The sequence below is a fragment of the Barbatula barbatula genome (assembly GCF_947034865.1).
Source record: "Barbatula barbatula genome assembly, chromosome: 24".
NCBI lineage: Eukaryota > Metazoa > Chordata > Actinopteri > Cypriniformes > Nemacheilidae > Barbatula > Barbatula barbatula.
Window position 1 is genome coordinate 15,278,157 of NC_136787.1, and position 22,061 is coordinate 15,300,217.

Consider the following 22,061-nt stretch of genomic DNA (forward strand, 5'->3'; position numbering starts at 1 on the left):
ACAAAACTACAAATAAATGTACAAGAAGACTATTTTACAGTCGGTCTATCTGTCTGTCTGTCTATACCTCAACATTTTAAATCCACTGGTGTGCATGACATCAGATATATGGCTCTTACTAGACACAATTAAGCGTGTTTCATAAAACATCTGCTCCAGAACAATTTTCCCCTCGATAACATAACAGTCATTATACTGTCAACATCTTAAGTGGAAAATTTCCCTCAAGACTTTATCTCGGAAAACAAAAGCCCTATGATAAGGATATATCGCTCCTCCTATCTCCGTCGTCAGAGGACGAGACAGGTAGCGCAACATCAGTTTCATCTGCTCGGAAACTAAACACCAGACAAGCCGTGAAACGAAACGACATCAACTATAGTATGCGATATAGAGGCTGGGAACACTCGAGGACAGAGGCATATTTGGGATTAAAGGGTGGCGGGAGAGGGTAAATATCTCTCCGTGCTTTCTTTTCTCACACCCTTCCCGACCCTCCCTTCAGTAGTTCTCAATCTTTCCGACTCACGAAGAGACAAACCCGGGCGACTGTCATTCGTTAACGAACCCGCACGTCTCCACAACCGAACGCAGCAACTACACACAACATACGGCGCCGCGCGTAAAAGTGCCGTACGTACTTGCGCGCGCTATTTCCCCGTAACATCGAGCGATATGATAAAACTTTAATGCGTGTTTTTATGGCTATTGCAAGTGTTCGCTGAAGCCTATTTTTCGGAGTCACCTCTCTCTATAATCTCTTCTCTCGTGGAGCTTGGGAAATGTGCGTGTCGGCGATGTTGTTTTCCATTTTAATCGAGACCTGAGAGCTAGGCTGAAGAGTTACGAATTTCTGTGTGATGTGGATCGACTCACGTTGAAGATAACTAAAACATATCAAACTTTTATCTCATTTGATCCGGATTATAGAAGATGACACGCTTGTTTTGACTACCACAGTGGAATAAAGTGCTCAGCATCACCCGATCAGGATGTTCAAGCGAGGTAAGATCAACTAGATTGATCGTGTTTATGTCATTCTCTTATTTGGGGCTGTTGAAGCAAATGTAGCCGTGGCATGATGCTGAAAGTCGGTTTCATTTCCATTCCCTGCGCGCGTGACTGTTTAAGAAGCATAAGACATCCCAGAAACTCCTGATGGTATTTTTGTCAGGTTTGATATCTGTCTCTTCAAGTTGTGGTGAGCTTTTGGCCGTGTGCCGATAAAATATTCATATACAGCACGTAATATTATTCTTAGAAATAGACAAGCGATGCCGCACTGCAGCTGACAACTAGTAGATATCGTGTCTTAACTAGTAGCCTACAATTAAAATAGTTGGATGCATTTAGTAATAATAATCATACATCAGTAATCGGTGACAGACGCCCATGGAAACGGTGTTTGTGAACTCTTAATGATTGGAGTCTCTGACTCCAACAGCAATATGAAATTATAGATGCTTTTTGATCTTTTTTTGGTGTCTGTATTAATATTCACCAAACTATTTGCGTCTTGTCCTTTGATCTGTGGTTTTTTAATGGCTACGCGTTTTGTATTGTATCTGAGCTATTTTAAGGCAATCAAGTGTCTAGGTTTCAAAATAAACCTTGAAGAAAATAATTTAAGAAACATCGAGGTCATGAAGATTGATGGATGTGAATGAGTGCGTCCACAGGGGGGCGCTGTTTCACCTTTAGCGCAGCGCGTCACGATGCTTTGAGGAATTTATTTCTACTTTGCTTTAAACTTTAGAAAATGTTTTATTGTTTCAGTAAAAATATGTTATAACATTTGGGATGATTATTTGATTACATATTCATTTATTATTTTTGCAGTTTTTGTAGTGCCTCTTTTGGAGTGCTACAAATGGAAAATTCTGCAAAACACTTACAGTCATTTTACGTTTAGCTTTTTTTCATATTTATCATTAGATTTAAGATTTATTCACGTTGTTATTACCTTCATACCTTAAGAACCCATACACCTCAGTGTTTTTCCTCTGAAGTGTGACTCTGGTGTCACAACACTTTTCCTAATGCTCAGCCTGCAGCTTTAAAGCAGCCTGCTCTGGGAACTGCTTCATTTTCTTTTCATTACAAAAGAATATGTGGGTTCGAGTTGTGAAAAGAGATGGGACGGAGGGAGACAGAGATAGAAAGAAGAAAGAGAGGGGGGATTTATTTGCGTCCTGAAAGGCGTTCTGCATAAGCTTTGCCACTGAGCCCCTCCTCATTGCCAACAGACAATAACAGACAGCACAGCGATGAGGAGTTATGACTGTTTATTGTTGTCGTTCCTAGCAGTAGGAGTCTATGCTTACAGCCCGGGGGTACAGAACGGGGTATGGAACGCATAATAATTGTGCAGCTGGAATCTGTTTACAGGAAAGCAGTGTTTCTTGTCGAATAGCATTCGGTTTACTGCACATGGGATGTCTGTGTGGCTTTTGACTGGTGATATTCTACTCTACAGTCGGTCAACAAAAAGTGGGATGGTGTTTCTGGGTGTTTGGATGGCTAGTTTAGTTTCAGATTGATTTTACTGTAAGCAGTAGCACATGCAACAAAATAAATAAAGAAAAACTGGATATTGAAAAGGTGGTTGGTGGGGAGAGGTTGAAAAACATGGTATTACTACGGTCTCATGAAAAAACACAAATTTTTAAATTCAACAAAGCATAAGATGTTAAAGGTAAGATGATTGACGAGACTTTGGTCTGGTTTGCCGGAAGGCGATGTTCTGGATTCAAAGCCCTGCCCAGTGCCCACTTCTGTGACACCCTCTCTTAACCCCAAATTGCTCCAGGTACTCTACAATATGGCCCATTATCAGTCCACTTGTGTAAGAGCCCGAGAAAAGAGTAAAGGAGACATAGATTAAATAAAGGTTTGAAACAAACACGCACCTATTAGCTAAAGTGCGTGCAGGAAACAGGAGGCTACTTACCATAGAAAGTGCTACTGGCTGGGCAGCCAGCCGGGGGCGGCTCGTTGGCCCGTTTTAATAGCTCGTTCGGTTGAAAGCTCATTTAGTCAGAGATCTCACACACAGACACACACGGGCAGCCGGGCACACAGAGAAAAGAAACAGAGCTACATACACCCCCACCTGTGGCAGAGAAAATCGTCTTTGCCAGCTTGCAAACCTACTCCTAATGATGATTCAGTGTACGTCTGTGTGAATATCGCCGTTCTCACTCTATAATTCAAAAGCATTTATATGTTTGTAGGTGTCCATGGCGTGCGTGCTGTATGCGGCACACCATTAGCATGTGTGGAATGAGCAACGTGTTTACAAAGATAAGCTATAAGTGACTCCTCAACCTGCAGGTGATAAAAAGGCTGTTAGTGATGCTTTAACAGGTCTTATAAAGATTATATATGGCTGATTGTCTTCATATGTGACCGGCAGCCAGTACGATGGTATTAAAGTTTCTGCATATTGCGTTAGTAGCTGATAAAATAAAAACGGCACTACTAAAGATCTCCATGATAAGCCCATTTTTTTCACTTCCTGCTTTTCCCCGCCTGAGAATTTCTGTCCAATGAATGGATGACCTTAGAACACATGTAGTTTTGTTTACAATTTCGGTTCACAATTCAAAAAGGGCAGTGTGAACAAAAAACAATCAACTTGAATTTGGTCCGGACCAAATGAAGTGAACTAGTGGACTTTCCTGATGTGAATACACCCTTATACACTGAGTCACACACTCGAATGACGTCTGGAAAAGGGCACATTTGTATATATTGGACGTTTAAAAGATAATTCATTTCATTCACCTCTTCGCTAGGTAATTACCACATTTAGCATTTGCACATAAACCTACATCCGTCCAAGTTTCACCCCTTTGCTCTTGTCATACACATGATTAACCCAAACTGTAAGCAAACATTTGGCTCTTTCTCCCTCTTTGGAGTGTCAATTAAATCTGAAGGGTAGGAAGGGGCGGTCATTAGCTGAAGATAATTAGGAGTCAACGAGTGAAAAACCAAACAATAATGTTTCGGCAGAGGTCTGCCGTGTCACAGCCTATTGAGAGATTAATGATGTATTAACGAGAGGAGAGTGGGAATCGTGCGGGGATAGGTCATCGGTGACGTGCACTCCCTTTGGATACGTGGAGGTTCGACGCAGGGTTCTGTTTGTGCTTGACGGTGAGTCCTTCCACCTGCCCGGTGACTCCTGATTGTACAGGAAATGAAGAAATCCTGCATGAGATTTACATTTTATTAAGTTGACTTAGTTGGGGAGGTCTAGTGTAAAGGTTAGATTAAACCATCAAAATATTAGTTTTATGGTACATATTGGAAAAAATTTCAGTTGTATTTTTCTGTGACAGATCTATTCCGTTTTCTCAGATCTATTCCTTTTTTTTCACGTATAATTTTTTTCAACAATTGACCCTTGGGGTTTTAAAACGTGGGGTCTCTTTAGAAACTATTCTAGATTTTGGCACCAGCCTACCCTGTCTTATAATGGTCGCAGACTTAAATACCCAACTCCATCGGACCACTTTGGTCCCTCTGAAGTTGTCCCACTTCCTGTTAATGAAGGTAAAATACAGAACGTGCTGGTTTGAACTGAGTAAATACTTTTTCCACAGGCTCTTAAATGATTCACAGCATTAAGAAATGATGAGAGCTTCGCCTTGATCCTGACACTTAAAAATTGAGCTCTCATTATTATACACTGTTAAAAGACAGAAGAAGGACATATTTCCCGTCAGACGTTCCGATCTCAACAGGCGGCAGGAGACGTGAAACTACAGACCTCGTCGAACATCAAGGTCTTTTGACAGTAGCCGCTCGCATCTTTGATTCAACATGGCAGCTTTCGCTTTCTTTGAGAGGTGACATCCTCAATCTCGGGCTCTCGACAAAATTAGCTCAAAATCACAAGCCAGGGTGATAATGTGAAAGGATGTTCTTTGGTGGCTAGCGTGTCAAGGGGCACTGTGAGGGTTGGGTACGTCTCATTTTGGGCGACAGGATAAAGAAGCCACTGTTCCCTTCCAGAGCATCTATTTCTCCCTGACCTCTTTTGCACTTGTCTTGTCAGACCTTTACTGATTTGGCCTGGCACGAAGATAACACAGGCTAACAGAGATGGCTAAACATGGCAACACACGTCGGGTTTATAACTGCCCACTTGGTTTCAACCCATGCACAAGCTGGTTTTGATAAGTCAGAAGTAAATTAAAGGGATAGTTTACCCCAAACATTTTTTTTCCATCACCCTCAGGTCATTTCAAACCAGTATGGCTTTCTTCTACTGCAGAACCCTAAAAATATGTTTTAAAGTTTGTTGGGAACCGAACAACATTGGATCCCATTGACTTCCATTGTATGGACACAAAGAGACATAGAAGGAGACATTTTGACTTTAGAGGTCTGATGAGGACATTATTACCATTATTACTTACATTAGTGGTCCCTTGTTTAAAGCAGATTTAAAGGTCCATGCATATTAAATTTAGTGGCATCTAGTGGTAAGGTTATGAGTCCACCCCTCCCTCTTTAAAGCACTATGGTGGTTCTCACAGAACTAAGATGTTGTCACGTTTTCACTTCATTGATTTTCTTGAAACTACGTATTGAACCCAGAAGTGGCAAGGGGCCTGACCTCATATATGCCGTCTCTCAAAGGAATAAAACAATGAAAAATAAGGATGAAGACACGCGCACGCACACACCCTCTCTCACTCTCTTAAAACAGGTTGTACTAAATCTATTAGCTGTTCTCATCCATCATAGAGCTTGTGACTGAGAAACATACAGAGACAAGCAATACATATGAGCTGTGTTAATAGAATCACTTTATAACTCTTCATATTGTACACCAGCTCTAATGTCTCTCTGAGTCACTAGTCACAGTAGGACCACCAAACTCAACTCCGATACAGAATCCTGATTAAATGTCTCTTTTGAACACACACTATTTTTAAGGGCCACACAGATACTCTTTAAGACTGCAGTGCATGGACTAATAGGATTTGTTGTGAAGGATGCCAGATTGCACTATTACCTCTTGCCTTCGAATGTAAATTGCAATGTTTTACAAAACTGCCGTGACGTTACAGAGACAGTTACGTAAGTCTGAATGTCCCTGTTTCGCCTTTACTGTCAAATAATTTTTTATGAAACACACAGTAGATATTCACTGAGTAATTCAGAAGAGTCTTTTCATCATTTTTTAAATGTCCAGACTTCAGCCGGTTTGTAACTCAGAGTTTTCTTTACTGTTGTTATTGTCCATATCTAAAGACTAATCTCTTTCCAGGAAATAGCTTTTTGTTCACATCACAGCATTTTATTGAACGAAGTGAGTCATAAAGTTCAAGCAGAGTCTTTGATATATAAATTTTTTGTATTCATCACATAGTGGGCCGGTAAATTGTATATGTATATATGCTAAAGAAGGTAAAGGTGTACGTATCTTTACTTGGTTTAAAGTCAAAAGACGTAGAACTGACATTTTCATGTTAAAATTTGAAATCCTACTGTTGGGATTGGGTAGTGTAGGGAGACTGTGTGCTTGTTCAATACCTATTTTTTCATATTTTTTATGCAAAATACGGAATGCAACTTTTATATTCAGGAGCAAACTGTAGCATAAACCGTAGATGGCTTCAAATCAGATTTGATGATTTGTCACAGAACTTTTAGATATATATTTGTGGAAAGATTGACGGTGCTTAGCCTTTGCTTAAAAAAACTGTGTTTCTATGTTTCAGTTTGTTTGAAATTTCACACTGTTTTGTGTTCTTCCCTGTCTGTTTAGTATGTCTGTCAGAAAGAAGCTAACATAAAAAGACCCTTTTAGAAAAGAAGCGCAGATGAAAGGTTTTGGTAGATAAAGTGAAATCAGCCATTTTATGCTTTGCTCTGCTAATTTAAAGAGCATTCTTGTAGAGATTAGACAAGGACATAGAAAAGAGATATCAATAGAGCAGAATTCAGACCGATACATAGTAAATACACAAGTATCATTTAGGTTTAAACCAATACAAACGTAGTGAACTGTTGCTTGAATATATGCAATTCCCATGTTGTTCCAAATCTGCACGATTTTCTCCATTTGGTTTTCTGCATCTTGTAAACCATCTTGATGCACCAAGTTTAAACGTGCCAAAGTGCACTTGAAACTAATAAAAAGCCAAGATCAGAAGCCAAAAGATAAAATGGCTTCATTTTAAGTTCCCTGACTCAGGAGTACTGGACCACAACAAATCTGTAGGTCGGCCGAGACACTTAATAATGCGTTCTTGGCGATTGATGTTGCGACACCTACTGTAGATGAGTCTATCTAAAAGAGTTCTCACTGTCCGATTACAACAGATATAATCTTCCAAGAGCTGATGTTTATAAATGGGATCCCAAAGAACCCTCATTTCCACAGGCTTCTCTGCAGATAAAGATGTAAGACTTTTGTCTTCGCTAGCAAGAACAATAGAGAGCTTGTGCGTGCAATCTACACGAGTGTGTGAATAACTGTATGTCACTGTTACACTAGTCCTTGGGGGACAGCGAAGCAGACGCTGCAGGAAAGGCCTTGGGGGATAGATGGTCCAAATGTCACAGTAGAAACATGCAATTCTGCACCAGACAGATGCAACATGCACAACACCAGTTATCACCAACTGTAAGAGAAAACCACAAGGCGGCGGGAGGAGAGATTTATGTGCACAGTAGAGAAAAAAGCATGTAGACAATACTTGGACATAAACATAAAAGTAAGAGAGGAAAAGAGGGTGATGGAATGTATACAGGGACTTCAGGGTTTTTTCACTTTGGCAAGTTAAAGTCACAATACTAGCATCATATCACCGATGTGTCAAACTGAGATTTCACGATTTCTAATAAAATTCTTCCAGAACATTTTAACATCTAATGAAATACAGAGCACAGAAACAAAAAACAGTTTCCTGGGGCTATGTGATGTGGTAAAATGGCTTGCACCCTCACAAAACTCAGACCAGCTCCCACACAACATGACTTTGTTAAGTTCCCTACAGATGAAATAAACCTTTAATAATTTACTAATTAAATTTATGAGCAGGAAAAACGAATGTCAGCGGTAGACAGGACCAGCTTTTCCTGTGCCGCTGTGGAAATGAGAGACAGTTAAGGGGGACCCTGGAGACTTTGTGTCCTCTCGAACGCTCTCTGACCTTGGCTATCGATTCCCGTGGCTTCGCCTGCCCTGTCAGCGTAACTTTATAGCGCTTTAATGGCTGCTTCACCATCGGCTATGGTTAGCTTACATTCCTAACACAAAATATAAGATTGAGTGCGTTTCAGACAGTATTCATACAGTACACAATGGCACGACATTTGCGGTGTGAGGTATCCGCTGAAGCCCAGCAAATGCACAGTATTTACAATACAAAAAAGTCTTGACTTTCAGGATGGGAATGCACAGACAAGCATTGAATTACTTTGTATTGATTTAATGCTTTTGTGTATCTGAATGCTATTATTGACCCTTCTTCAGGCACTTTGAACCCACTCACAAATATGTACACAGCATTTAAGTGTCTTTTTCATTTAGCATCTGTGAAGTGGACTTTAGCTTCATTCATATTTATTTTAATGAGGAGTTGTTCATTGATTAAGACATTAATGCTATCGATCGGGTTTGTTTGTAGTGCTTTACACTACAACCTAGAGCTTTCCTCAGATTTTGTCATATTCACATCCCAAAGGTTCATGCTTGTCTTTCAGTTTCTCAATTTCACTCACACCCTATGTTCCTATTGAATTATTAAAGCGTGTTTTGATTGCCAGAATGATTAGGAATCTAAGGTTGAAACTTTCAGCAGATTTTCGGTTTCCTTCCTATTCAAATCAATAACTTGTAATTCACTTAGTAGAGGATGGCAATGTCACTAAAATGGCCATGGGTTCGATAAAACATATCAATAATAACATATAATTTATAATAAAAAATATTTAATAGATTTTTAATAATACTTTGTAGATTTACAATTAAGCCTTTTTGAACATTAAGATTTTAAACATAATATTAATAATATAATGATAATGATAATACTTTATTAAAAATACAATTTTCAAAAACGAATAAAAAATGATGACAGACTTTCAGTGTACGCCTGTTAGTTTATGTTTCTTCAACTCCGGAGATTCGGTTTTACGAGACTAAAGATAGCTCTCCCATGAAAATACTCCCCCGTGTCTGTAGCTCCAGCACTGTGTGTGTGTTTGTAATTTTAACAACATAAAGCGGTGGACCGTTGGCGTCAGAGCTGTTGCTTACATAATGGACTGCATTAACTCTACATCTGCCTCTGGAGCTCTGGAGTCTGTACAAGGACTCAGCTGTGCCTGTATAGAGTGAGTCAATATGTGATTGAAAGATATCACCTATTCTTCTACAAGGTGTTTTTAAGTGTATTTGTAAGTGTTAAGTATTTGTATACGAGACAGAGAGAGAGAGAGAGAGAGAGAGTATTAACTGAGTAGGTCAGTTAAAATAAAGCCTTAGATGGCTTTTAAGGACAGAATACAGCACTATTTAGACAAGAGATCAAGCCCACCTGTGTGCTCATGGGAGATTTGTACGTTGTGTACTTACTGACCACAGGGATTTCTTCCAATAATCTGTGTGTGTGTGTGTCTACATAGTGTGATTCTGTCATTCTGTGCTTCAGCAAGGTCACCGACTTCAAACACATCATGACTAAGCTGCCGATATTAAACTCTTAGACCGAAACCTCAAAGGATGGAGGGTTAGGGCCCTAAAACACCACCAGATCTTTAAATGTGACCACGACCTCTTTCCAGTGCATTGACAAAATAAAAATATAATGTCCTCAACGCAGTGGAGTGCAGATTCTTCGCAAGTTCCTCCTCCAATCTAATTCTGGCATGAACAACACTCAGCAGCGTCTTGGCCGTAGTTGTTTATTATTAAAAATGTTCCGGAGATGATGATTGACCAGTGAATGACGCACTTCTTTCTGGCTAAGATAAATGAAAGTGGCTTGAAATAGATATTGTTGCACAGACTGAAGATATAACAATAAAAGTAAATGAATGAAAACAAGTTTTTTTCCTGTTTAATAATCCATTTGTGGTTTTCAGGTGCTTAAAAAAAATGACTGTGGCCTGAATTATTTTGATGTGGTACATTTAATTGCAGGATTTATTAAGATTGATTTGTTTACACTATGTTCCCTTTTATAATTGGTTTATCTCGGCATTAGGAGCGATTGTAATACAATAAAATATAAATTTAATTCATATTAACATAGATTGTTATATTTTAACAGTTGACATGCTTTGAAATTTTACGATGCAAAAAACATTGTTTTGTTCTGGGAATCAAACCCTCAACCTTAACATTGCTCGGGCCAACGCTTTACCAGAACACATTATGGTTTTATCAAACATTCTCTTAGCATACGCTTCTCATTTCTTTAGTAACATTTAAATAACCCAGTAGCCAACGTGCTGAGCAACACAACAATACTATCCATAGAACCACACAGCCACTTCAAGAACCCCAACAGTGAAAAAGTTCCTGCCATGATAAACTTCATTTTCATTTCAATAATGACACAGTTGAAGGTCCAGTGAAGCGTAATTCACTCCTCGGTAATAAATCGATGTTCATGTGAATTTGCAGAGACACTTTGCTTAAAAGAGCATTTATATTGAGCCGACGATGTGACTGATAACGTGTGACCTTTCCATCTAGAAAGAATAGAGGTCGCATAGGATATTTCTGTGCGATCTTAAGTAAGATATAAGGCATAATTTATTTCCGATTATAGACAGGTGATCTGGCTGTAGTCATGCGGGTCGCACGGGCCAGGTGCGAGCAAGCTTTCCCAGTTCTCACCCAGCTCTGAGGAGACAGATGGTCTTATGGGTTGCCAAATCCCTGCACATTATCAGGTGTGTCTGTGGGAGCAGGAGATGAGCGCATATTTATGTGTTGGGTGGTGTCTTTTTAGAAACTCCCAAAGGTATTTTTTATCTTTGGAAGAGATTTAGGATATTAATTAGTTTAAGACAAGATGGTGAGGATCTGACTCACTCTCTATTTAAAAAAGTGCAATCTACAGCTCCACAAAAGAAAGAAATTCCACAACATGATTGGTTTTGGTCTGTTAGACTTCATTAGGTGGACTAAACAAAAGAAAATAAGTAAATTTGGTCATGTGACCTCCAATTGAAGCATTGTAATGGGTATTTAAGAGTTGTCTTTCCTTGACTCATTTGTCACTTCAAGAGCGGTGGGGATCGAAACCCTGTGGCGGCACTACAATCATTATTTTTCCATTGAGCAGCACTGTCTTGCTCTTTAATTATTTGTGTATTATACAGAATTGAGCAACGTATTTTCTTTTTAACATCTAGAATACTGCAAGAGGACATCTAATGGCCTCAAAGAGAGAAAAGAATCTGAGGGTCCTCATGAAAATGTAAACAGCAGCGAGACAGCAGATTGTGTGTGTGTGTCACAGAAAACATCTGCCTGCTTGTTTGTACATCGGTGACAATAAGAGGCCATCATTTCCCATAGTGCCTCAGTTTGCTTTTGTCATTTACGCTGGTGCCGCGAGAGGTGAGTCTCATATCAGCAGCTGTGCGCAACCCAGATATCACACAACACAGAAATGTCAACGCCAATGTTTCAGATACTGCACTATTATACCATACAGATGTTGAAAAACCTATTTCAGGTGCACATACGCAGCCGTTGAGGCATGTGAACTGGACGATAAACAGAAACCAAACCTTGGGTCACCCTTTTGTTATATTGTATAATTATTTTTTTATTGTTTGCATGGGCAAGTGTTGAAACTAAGGCAATAAATGCTTTAGTTTACAGAATCCTTTGAAAGTTATGTGAAAATCACAACTGAAACACACAGTGAGAATACAGTGAAGTTAATTACTTTCCATGGATGAAAGCAAAGGAAGATAAAATGGATGGGAATGTGATGAGAGGTGGTTAGAAAAGATTGGCAATGGACAGAATAGATAAGCTTCAGGGAATGCATGTCGTCCATTTGTTAACGGTCTGATCAATAGAATCTAAATGTGTCTTGTAACAGCATAACCTTACATGTTCCCTTCTTCCATGTAGTCAGATATCATCTATGCAGGACATGCACAGCGCTTAAACACACAACATATTCTGCAATAATCTCTCGCAGATAGACCTTTTGTAGTGATATATGAGCCCCCATTCTACTGGGATAAAACCTTTCCTCCCTACAACCCAAAAAACAACACACATACATGTATGTCCAGATTTAACCAGGTTGACGTTTCGAATCTGTGATTAATGACCAACTTCAGCTATCTAGAAACCATGAAACTACTTTCCTAAGTTGTGGTTAAAAAAATCAATGAAACTAATAAATAGCAGAAATGGAATGAGATAAAATTTTGTAGTCAACAATGAAAAATGTGTGTTTCCAGAGTCGACCTACACATAAAGAATTTGGTCTCATCCGTTCCTTATGCATTTATAAAAAAATATAGGCTGTACATGCATTTTAGTTTTGTCAGGTTATTCATATGTGTGCACAAGGACACTGTCATCCGTCTTCATTTACTCACTCTCAAGTTGTTCCAAATATTTATAAAAAAAATGTGTTCTGGGGCAAATACTTTTTGAAGTATATAGGAAACAGTTCTTGGGCACTTTTGAGTTTTTCTACTACTGTATGGTAGTCAATGGTGGCCAAGAACTATTCTGTTACAAGCATTCTTCCAGATTTCTTTCTCTGTGTTCAACAGAACAAAGAAATGTATATAGATTTGGAACAACTCGATCATGAGTAAATGATGACAGGATTTTTATATTTGGGTGGAAAAAATAGCAAGTGCAGAATGCACATTGTGGTTTCACTGAAGCGTTGCTCACGGGATGTGTTTCCCTCACAGGCAGTCAGAGCAATAAATCCCTCAACCCTAGAGATCTTCTTTAGATTAGTGTGACTTCATCAGTTCATTACCTAATGCTTATTTGTGTCGGATTGCCAGGATAGATGGTGGGAAATGTAACAGAAACCTAGCTATTGATAAAGCTGCCATAGTGACCCATGTTAAAGGAAAATTAGGTCTTGATTATATCACAAATTCTCTCGTGGACAGCAAAAATTCTAAATCAAATTATTTGGTCTTCGGCTTTATTCTTGTAACATAATACTGTACATTTAATGTATGTCTACAATTGCCCAATTTGTGTGTTTTTCACAAAGGAATTTCCCAAAGGATTCAGTCCCCAAATTATTAAATGGCTTATAGAATCTTAATACCAAATAAAGCTTGTATGGTCGGAGATGAGAAAATAACGCTTTTCAGTTTTAATGAAGGTTTGAAGATAGTTTAATGCAGCCCACATCGAGCAACACACAGGGTCTATACGCAGGCATCAGAAAGTTCTGGAAACAGAGTCCAGAGGTGAGGCGGAGAGGAAACGTTTTATGTCAAGCTACTTTGCTTTATGCAGGATGAGGCAGTTCCTCTGAAAAATGCAGAGACCAACTGAGCCCTCTGGTCTTTCTTGGAGGGGCATGGTGGGATGTGATTAAAGATTTATACCCTCTAGGGCTCTGGACTGAGTCCACCCTGTGGTCTAACGTGGCTGTTGTCTTTGTACCCCTGTCAGAGGGTCATATATGTCCTTTGAAGAAAGCTAAGAGCACAGATGAGCTGAATAATGCAGATACTGTATTTATTGATATCACCAATTGCGTGAGTGTTTCCCGAAAATTGCCATCAAGAACGGTTCTAGAGGTTTCTAACTTAAAATAACTCTTAGGAGTTCCCTGTAATGTCTCATTGAAATGTCAATGTTTCTCACAAATGAGTCAATTCTTGACACAGGAGACAGTAAGAATGTGGTGTTTCGTGGATACCGCAGCATAGCTATTTCAGCTTTTGATGGAGAATTTGATGAGAAATGTTAAAATCTTTCAACCCCCACCCCTCTTCAACCTCAACATGAAGCCTAGGCTGGCATATCTCCTAAAGTAACAGTTTTCACCCGTCATGTGCGACTCTGGTCCAAGGCTGAGGATGCCTGACAGCACAGTTCTTTGCTCGCTATCTCAGCCTCACATCCATCCATCGGACAGATTTAGGGCTAGGAACCTGTCCCTTACGTTCTCCCAAAATAACACTCTGCCCTTTTCACAAAGTCCTTTCCACCCTTAACATTAGTCCCGCCTCAAAAACACACACACACCCTGCAAAGGAAGCAATGCTACCAGCTACATCTTGCCTGTATGGATAAGGTAAGCAGAGGGGAGAGAGAGAGGCTGGTTTGGGAATGCTAGATTTGGTATCGATCAGTCCTCTCAGTCTGAGACTCTTTTCCACGCTTGAGTAATTGTGGAAGAAGCAAGCAAAGAACGAACCACATCAGGAGCTGTACCACACTAATGTAAGGGGAGCTGCTCTTGTCAGGGCTTTTCTCCAAGTGTCTTTAGCACAGAATACCAAACAGCTTGTAGAGAACACCTCGTGCAAGGAGGTGTGAGGAATTCACCCTCCCACCAGTCCAATTTTTCATCAAGTAAATGCTTTTAAAAGAGATACTTCTGCTGAAAATGAAATCTTTTAAACACCCTATTTCTTAAAACCCATACCTCCTTGTTTCTGTGGAGATGTAAGGAAGAATATTTATGTTGATCTTTTCTATACAATGAAAGTATAAGGAGTCTGATGCTCTTTAGGTCAAATTACCCAATAGTAGTCTATATTACGTCTTCTGAGCCCAAATAATTTTGAGGGTGCTTATTTACAGGCACCCGAAAATAACAATTCTATCATTATTTATTCAAACGTTTCTTTTGAAGAACACAAAAGTTTCGATATTTCGAAGTATGATGGTAACCAAACCACGTTGGCGTCCATTGACTTCCATTGTATGGACACTAAACCAATGATTTCTTACAGGGTTCTCGACTGCAACCAAAATGGTCGCAAATGCGATAATGTTTTAATAAATGTAAAATTTCACACGGTCCCATTGGTTTGAGTGAAAGTTCAGGTTGTTTTGGTATAAGGCTGGCAAATGTACCATGTTAACCCTGTGATGCATACAATCACACTAGTGTGATTAGAACATTCAGCGCTTTGGCTTGCACTGAGCCAGAGACGGACGTAACTTTCTCAGAACCTGCCACATACCACAACTACGTTATACAATGATTTCAACCGCATAATGTTTATTTCAGGCTTCAGACATTTAAATACACGTGCTTCGTAGAAGCAAAAAATACATTTAGAGTTTGTAAAATACACACCAATGTCTATGGAAGCGGCAATAATAATCCATTCAAATATAATTTGACGGATGTTTTATTCACATCAGATACACATAGTGTAAGGCTCAGTCTATTCTTCTCCCATTTCACCAGCCACTAACATTTGTGTATTTTGAAAGAAGTGGAAGAATTCACGTGCTGTATATCCGACAGATCAGATTCTCTGAACCGCGACACAAACAAACATGGCGCCGCCCATCATTCATATAGCTCAATCAATGCTTTCATTATGAAAGCGTTTAAACAACAAAACGTATTCACATACACATATTTAACAATTGCAATTTCAGATATTTCATGACATAGCTAACATGTTTTTGAATATTTTTTATAAAAAATACCATGAAAAGCAGTGCCGCGTCACCATGGAAATATTAAAGTGATACGTTCTAACTATAATAGTCTAAAGCCAACTCTTTTAAAAGGCAAATTAGAGTTACAATAAATGTTTGTGTGTTTCTTACCCTCTGACATCAAAACTCTAGTTCTTGTAATAGAAGAACTGAATATTTTGTTCATCTCCTACAAAGGACAAGAGACCCAGAGCATCACTGTCTTTTTAATAAAAGAAAATATTAAATATATAAATAAATGATTTACGGCTACGCGGAGCATCAAGATTGAATTGACAGTGAATTATCAGATGCTTGAGAAGTGTGAAACAGACATTGATGGAATAAAGACTGTACTGTATCTAATGACATTCAGCAGCATGTATGCTCCCATTTCTGTGATTGAGGATTCGATCACAGGCGGCCGAGAATAATCATTCATCTCTCTGTAATTCAGTTTTTGCTCTTATCAAACGTCAAATACGGCACAAATAATCCGGCCCTTTTTTTATTTGCCACACTTAATCACCATCCCTGACAGATGATCTATTGTGTCCTTGTAGGCCTGATACGTTCAGATATTGGTCTGTGCAGTTTTCATATGATCTCTTAATAAGACAGGTAAATGCTGTCATTATCACCTAACACACATTCACATCGATCGAATCTAAACTTGTTTAATTACGTCAAATTTTCCCAGTATTTGTATAAACTCATGAGGATATCAGAATGGGCCTGCTGGTGTAGTTTAATATTACTTTTTTCAGTTTTTTCTATTTTATCGCTCTTCTGAGTTAAAAGAAAATACTGTATGAATTTTTGAAGATCTGATTTACAAGATGGTGCCTTAAGAAGCAAAAAATGGTGTTAAAATACAGCATGCTCCCATGAAAGCAATAGTGGGACATCGCAATAGACATTTATTAGCAATAATAAAAAAAAATCTGGACACAATATTGTTATGCGGACAAAATGATGCTTATATTTTATATGTTGATAACTTATTGTATATGTTCTTAACTTCAAAATATTTTTCTGTATAAATATGTTAGGAGTTTCTAAAAAACAGAGATTATATTCATGAGAACTCTTCATGAACAGTTATATTAAAACATTCCTTTGGCTAAAAAGTATACACAAAAATAAAAATCACACCCAACTCTTGGCGAATCCTGTTAGACGTTCTTCCTTAAGGTTTTACATGGACACTACAGTAATGGACAATGCAACATGTAGTTGTACTGTACTGTAATTTTCCAATCCGTTTTTCATGTCATCCCTTTGCCTCTAGCTCTCTCTGAGTCTAATTTCAATACAATTATGTAAGAATTAATGGAACTGTACACACGCTGACCCACTTTGACACCGCTACGCTTGACTGCTCCATTTCCCATATAGCACTGTCTGGTGCCAGCTGGGGTGTCAGATGAATAGATGAGGACCAACAGCAGTAACAGCGAGGTTCAGCAAGAGAAAGAGAGATTGAGAATAAAATTGTGGTTTTTGTCTCAGAAAACTCAAGACCAAACATCAGACCCACAGGTGTTCTGTGAAGGCCTTCAGAATAACATATAAAAGCCAAACTGTGACATTGTAGACTGGCATTGAGCTTTTGAATTTTCCGAATGATTGGTTGCACCAATTCATTAATTCAGCTTTAGCGTGTGGGATTTCAGCACATCCGACAGTGCACCAAACGCTCTATGTTGGAAATATTTAAATGATGTAATTGTTACAGTGCTTCAGTAAAACCCTGGTTTATGCAAATGATCTGTATTAAAGAACGTGCTTTATTCACAAAAGTGCGCACAATTAATATCAAAACTATGATTACTCGTGGAAAGCATGCAGTAAGTAGAAGTTCATTTGAAAGAGGGATGATGGCAGAAGCAATTATGATGGATGGGACGTTACAATGGGCCAGACTCTATATTCAGACACACTATGTAGTCAAGTGCACTCACCATTTTAAAGAGCCAGTGTCTGGATTGCAGTAGAGTGATAATGTAGAGGTCCCAGTAAAGTATACCGGGACACACAGTGTGCTACATGCTCCATAACCGAACATTCAGAAAAGGCATGTGGGATCAAATTGAGTTCTGCACAGGTTTGTTGGCATGTTTGTGCTGTTAAACAATGCTATCAGTCATTTATTTAAGTGAGTTCTCCCTGTTGCCCTGAATTACTGAGGTGCAGGACAGAATGTCCAATGTTTTCATACTCAACTCATGCAGGGGCTTAAAAAGAAACAGTTCAGATTTTTAACTGATGAGTCAGTCAGAGGATCATGGGAAGGGGGTAGTGAAAAGCGACTGCAGATTGAAGACCACGTTTTGGTTCTATTCTACACAAATGAACAGAGAAATTGGAGATATTGCTGTTGATGTGGACTGCAGCTGGTATTTCCATGTACAGACCACACCATCAGCAAACCCTCCTCCCGCTGTGAGATATGAAACATCCTGATCACGGATGCAGAGCTCCTATAGGTCCGTAGTTTCTGTGAGTGAGCTTCCCCACAGCGAGAGCTTCAGGTTTTCCTCTATTACCCCTTGTCACTGCAATCATCCTGGCATTCAGCGGTGAGCCGGAGCAGAGGGTCGACTGCTCCAGCAGTGCAGGGCCAGGAGGCTAAAAACTGCAGCACAGAGGTGCAAAAAATAAGCAACTGCCTGACAATCCATGTGTGTGTACTTTCTGTAGATGACCGATATATTTAAATGATGATGAAAAGAGAGTTTTTCACTATTGTTGTTGCTTTAAAACATGCAAACATTAAGCTATGCTCATGCCACTTTGCATCTGTCTCGTGTCACAGATATGAAAATCATTGTAATAAGATCCATAGAAGGGAAGGAAGGAGGTGGGAACCGGCGAACATTTAAACAATAAAACTTTAATTAAACAAACAATAAACACGGAAGTAAAGACCGGCAGCCACCTCACGGTCGACTGCCGGCCATAAAACATGAACACAAACTTAACATATGTCCGGGCCCGGTCCTCTCCCGTAAACAGTCCTACTGGTCGTCCTTTTAAGCTCCCGATCTCCTCCCTGAACCGGCCCCGCCTCACGGCTCTCGTCCCGCCTTCCTCACCACAATCATATAGAGGGTAAATCAATTAATGTATGAGAAAATTGACATATTTTGGTAAACTATTTCTTTAAGTATAACATAATTCATATAGTCATGTCTAACCAAAAAAACTGATTGGCAGACACCAGCATTAAGCATCTCAGATGCACTTAAGGTGACAGTTCCATGAAAATGAAAATTCTGTCATCCTTCACTCACCCTCTTGTCATTTCAAATCTGTATGGCTTTCTTCTGCCAAACACAAAGGAAGATATTTTTTTAAATGTCAGTAACAGAGCAACGGTGGTAACCATTGACTTCTATTGTATAGAGGCAAAATAGGTAGCGTCGTTGTTCGGTTACCAACATACTTTAAAATATCTTTATTTTTGTTCTGCAGAAGAAAGAAAGTTTAAGTCAATCATTAAAGGGCTCATATCAAAGAAATCAAATCTTCACGGGTCCTTTGAAACCAAAGACTGTGAAAACGTAAAAGTATAAATACCCCCACAGTCCAAAAAGATAATTTATTTAGTGTGTTGCAAAAACGACCTCATTTCCTGAAGTCAAAGCTAAATTCAAACATTTTAAGTGGACCTCAGGAATCAAAAGTAAAATTGTGTACGGTATGAAATATTGTACATAGTATTGCTTTTAATATTCAACTCTACCCTCAATGTGCATGGAGAGAGCCGGTTATAAATTACAGCTCTCCTGTGGTATATTAGCAGTTTTGTCCTGTTCACTGGTGATAACCCTCTTTACACGCAGATAAGAAATGGGATTGAACAGCAGGGTGAGCTAATTGCAGGTCTGGGTAAAATGAGACCCACTGAGACTACACACACCCCCTCTTTACAATCACAGTAATTCTCATATTATCTTCCTTACTTAATTCTTTATTTTTTCTTCTCATCATCTTCTTTCATTCTGTCTTGGTCCCTCCTCTCAACCTCTTCCTTCTCTACCAGGTCTCCCAGAATAGAAAAGCCATTTCTTACATCTAAAGCTCAAGTAATACATTGTGAAAATCGCAGGAAGGCAGATTTGGATTAACCTCGGCTTTCCGTACATCAAAAGAAAAATGCAGTCTCCTAGCAGTCGTGTTCAAGTAATGTGCCAAAAAGATGGGGGGAAATATTTCCGAGCCATTTTGCATTAAATTGCTTTTCCGCTTGATTCTCAAGAATCAAGCAGCTTTTCATGGCTCTACCAAAGATGTGCAGTCACAGGCCAAAAGTTCAGCAACCTCATCAAAAGCATGGGTTGTTTTCTGAAAGAGCACACTCACCGTGAGTCACCCTTGTGTGTGTGTGTGTGTGTGTGTGTGAATGAGTTTGAGTCAGGATGCGACAATATAAATGATAGGGGAGAAAGAAGATAGACAGACAGACAAAGACCCCAGTGTTTGCTGATCAGACCGGATTGTTGGAAGCTTTAGAGAAACAGGCAGGAATGCTGGTGTGGGAGTAGCTGCAATATTTGCAACATTAGAAATGTGCATATCCTCAACTTCATTACAAAGTACGTGGGCGTTAAGTGTGCAATCTTACCTGACCCGGACAGCTAAAACAGACTCCCACTACCATTGAAAGTGTATAGCGTGTGTGTGATGAGGGGGAGCTAATGGCAAGGGTTTCGTGAGAGGGATAGATAGAGCCGTTTCTCCTGTAAATATTAGACTCATAGAGAGCTCACTAATAATACATATTTTAACCATGGATTTTTTTTCTTGACACTTTTGACAATATTCATTTATTTTATACAGTATTTGCTTAAAAAATATTTGGCTGTGGTTCTCATCACTGTCCATGGTCCTGAAATCCAGGCACACAATAAAATCCTGCATTAATCAGTGACTTAAACTCAACAAATCCTCTTGAAGAAGCATTTTTTGAAACCCCAGAGCTGTCCTTGGTGCTGATATTTCGTCATTGAGTTCAGTGCTCGGCATGACGGTCTGACATAATGAAAAGCACAGTATGCTCAGCGTAAATAGAAGACACCTGTCCAGGGTGCTGAACTTGAGGTGTCACATTTACTACAGTGATTGCAAGGCAGCTCTCTTCTGATATTTCTCAGAATTTGTGTTTTTATGCTGCATGAATGAATTGCTATTGTATCAACTCAAAGCCTTGTTTTGAAACTTTATTCCTAAATTAACAAACAACAATGATCCCAGTGTCATAATCTTCTTACGGGTAGTTGACAAATAAACTTTACCATAAGTCCTATGACGGTAAATATGTAGAAAGCAAATGATTTACAATATTTTATTTTTAATTATTTATATGTATAATATAAAATAACATAATAGAGCTGGTTGATATGCGATTGGCCTTTTTTTATTTAAGCATCTATTAACACAACTTATACTTACTTGCAGGCACTAATACTTCATCTATGTAAATAGCGTTTTTGGCACATTGCAACCCACATTGCTTGACATTCACACATGGGCAGTCTATAAACTGAAGTAATTTTGCAAACTAGCAAGTTTTCTGTCAAACAGAAATGTCACACATTTTTAGGAAATTTGGGAATGTTTGCAAAGTTGCCTACTAAAAAGCACATTGGGAGATTTTTCTGAAAGCAATATTCACTCATAATACTAAACCACAAATAATGTATTGAGAAATGCTTCAAAAATCTAAACATTCAGACTATTTAACACATTAAGTTTGACCATATATGCATATTGAGCCTGCAAGAGCCGCATTTCCACCTGAGTCCACTGCCAAAAAGCCTGTTGTGTAAATCATGTACCCACACACAGGCAAATGAGGGAGAGAGTGCACACTAGTAAGGCCGTGTATTGAGCGGGTCCCTTAGGGAAGGAGGGGGGGTTCCTTCTGTTTGACAGGCACGCGGAGGCAGGGCAGCCCGGGGGCAGCTGTGCTGCTATCGACAGACACATTACGGATCAGAAACAAACGGAAAGAAGCCATTAGGGAGAACCAGGGGCCTAGAGAGTAAAAGCCATAGAAACCATGGCTGTAATGATAGGGTGGAGAAAGAAAACACAGACAATAGCAGCCGAGATAAAGGAGAAAAACAAATGGAGATGTTGAGGAGGAGATTGGAAAAGTGGCATAGGGATAGTCGATGTGGTAGAACACAAAAGATTTGTTAGTTGGTAGTGCAGTAAGAGAGCTGTTTAAGAGCTGTTGTAACTTGAAAAGTGGACTTTGTAAATATACTGCATACATAAGGACACGTAATGCAGTAAACATGCGTACTGTGGATTATATAGAAATAATATAAAACTAGGACTCTTCCTTAAATTTGCAGGGACTGGGAAATTAATTGTGTCCCCCCACTTTATGTTATGT

General features: G+C 39.2%; 1 protein-coding gene across 1 annotated transcript in view; it reads left to right on the forward strand.

Moving 5' to 3' along the window:
- Positions 1 to 286: 286 nt before the first annotated feature.
- rtn4rl1a (reticulon 4 receptor-like 1a) overlaps positions 287 to 22,061 on the forward strand; it is a 73,084-nt gene continuing 51,309 nt past the window's right edge. The window contains exon 1 of the mRNA XM_079448943.1: positions 287 to 1,005. Within this exon, the coding sequence (XP_079305069.1) occupies positions 993 to 1,005 (13 nt within the window). The 5' untranslated portion in view covers positions 287 to 992. The remainder of the gene's footprint in view (positions 1,006 to 22,061) is intronic.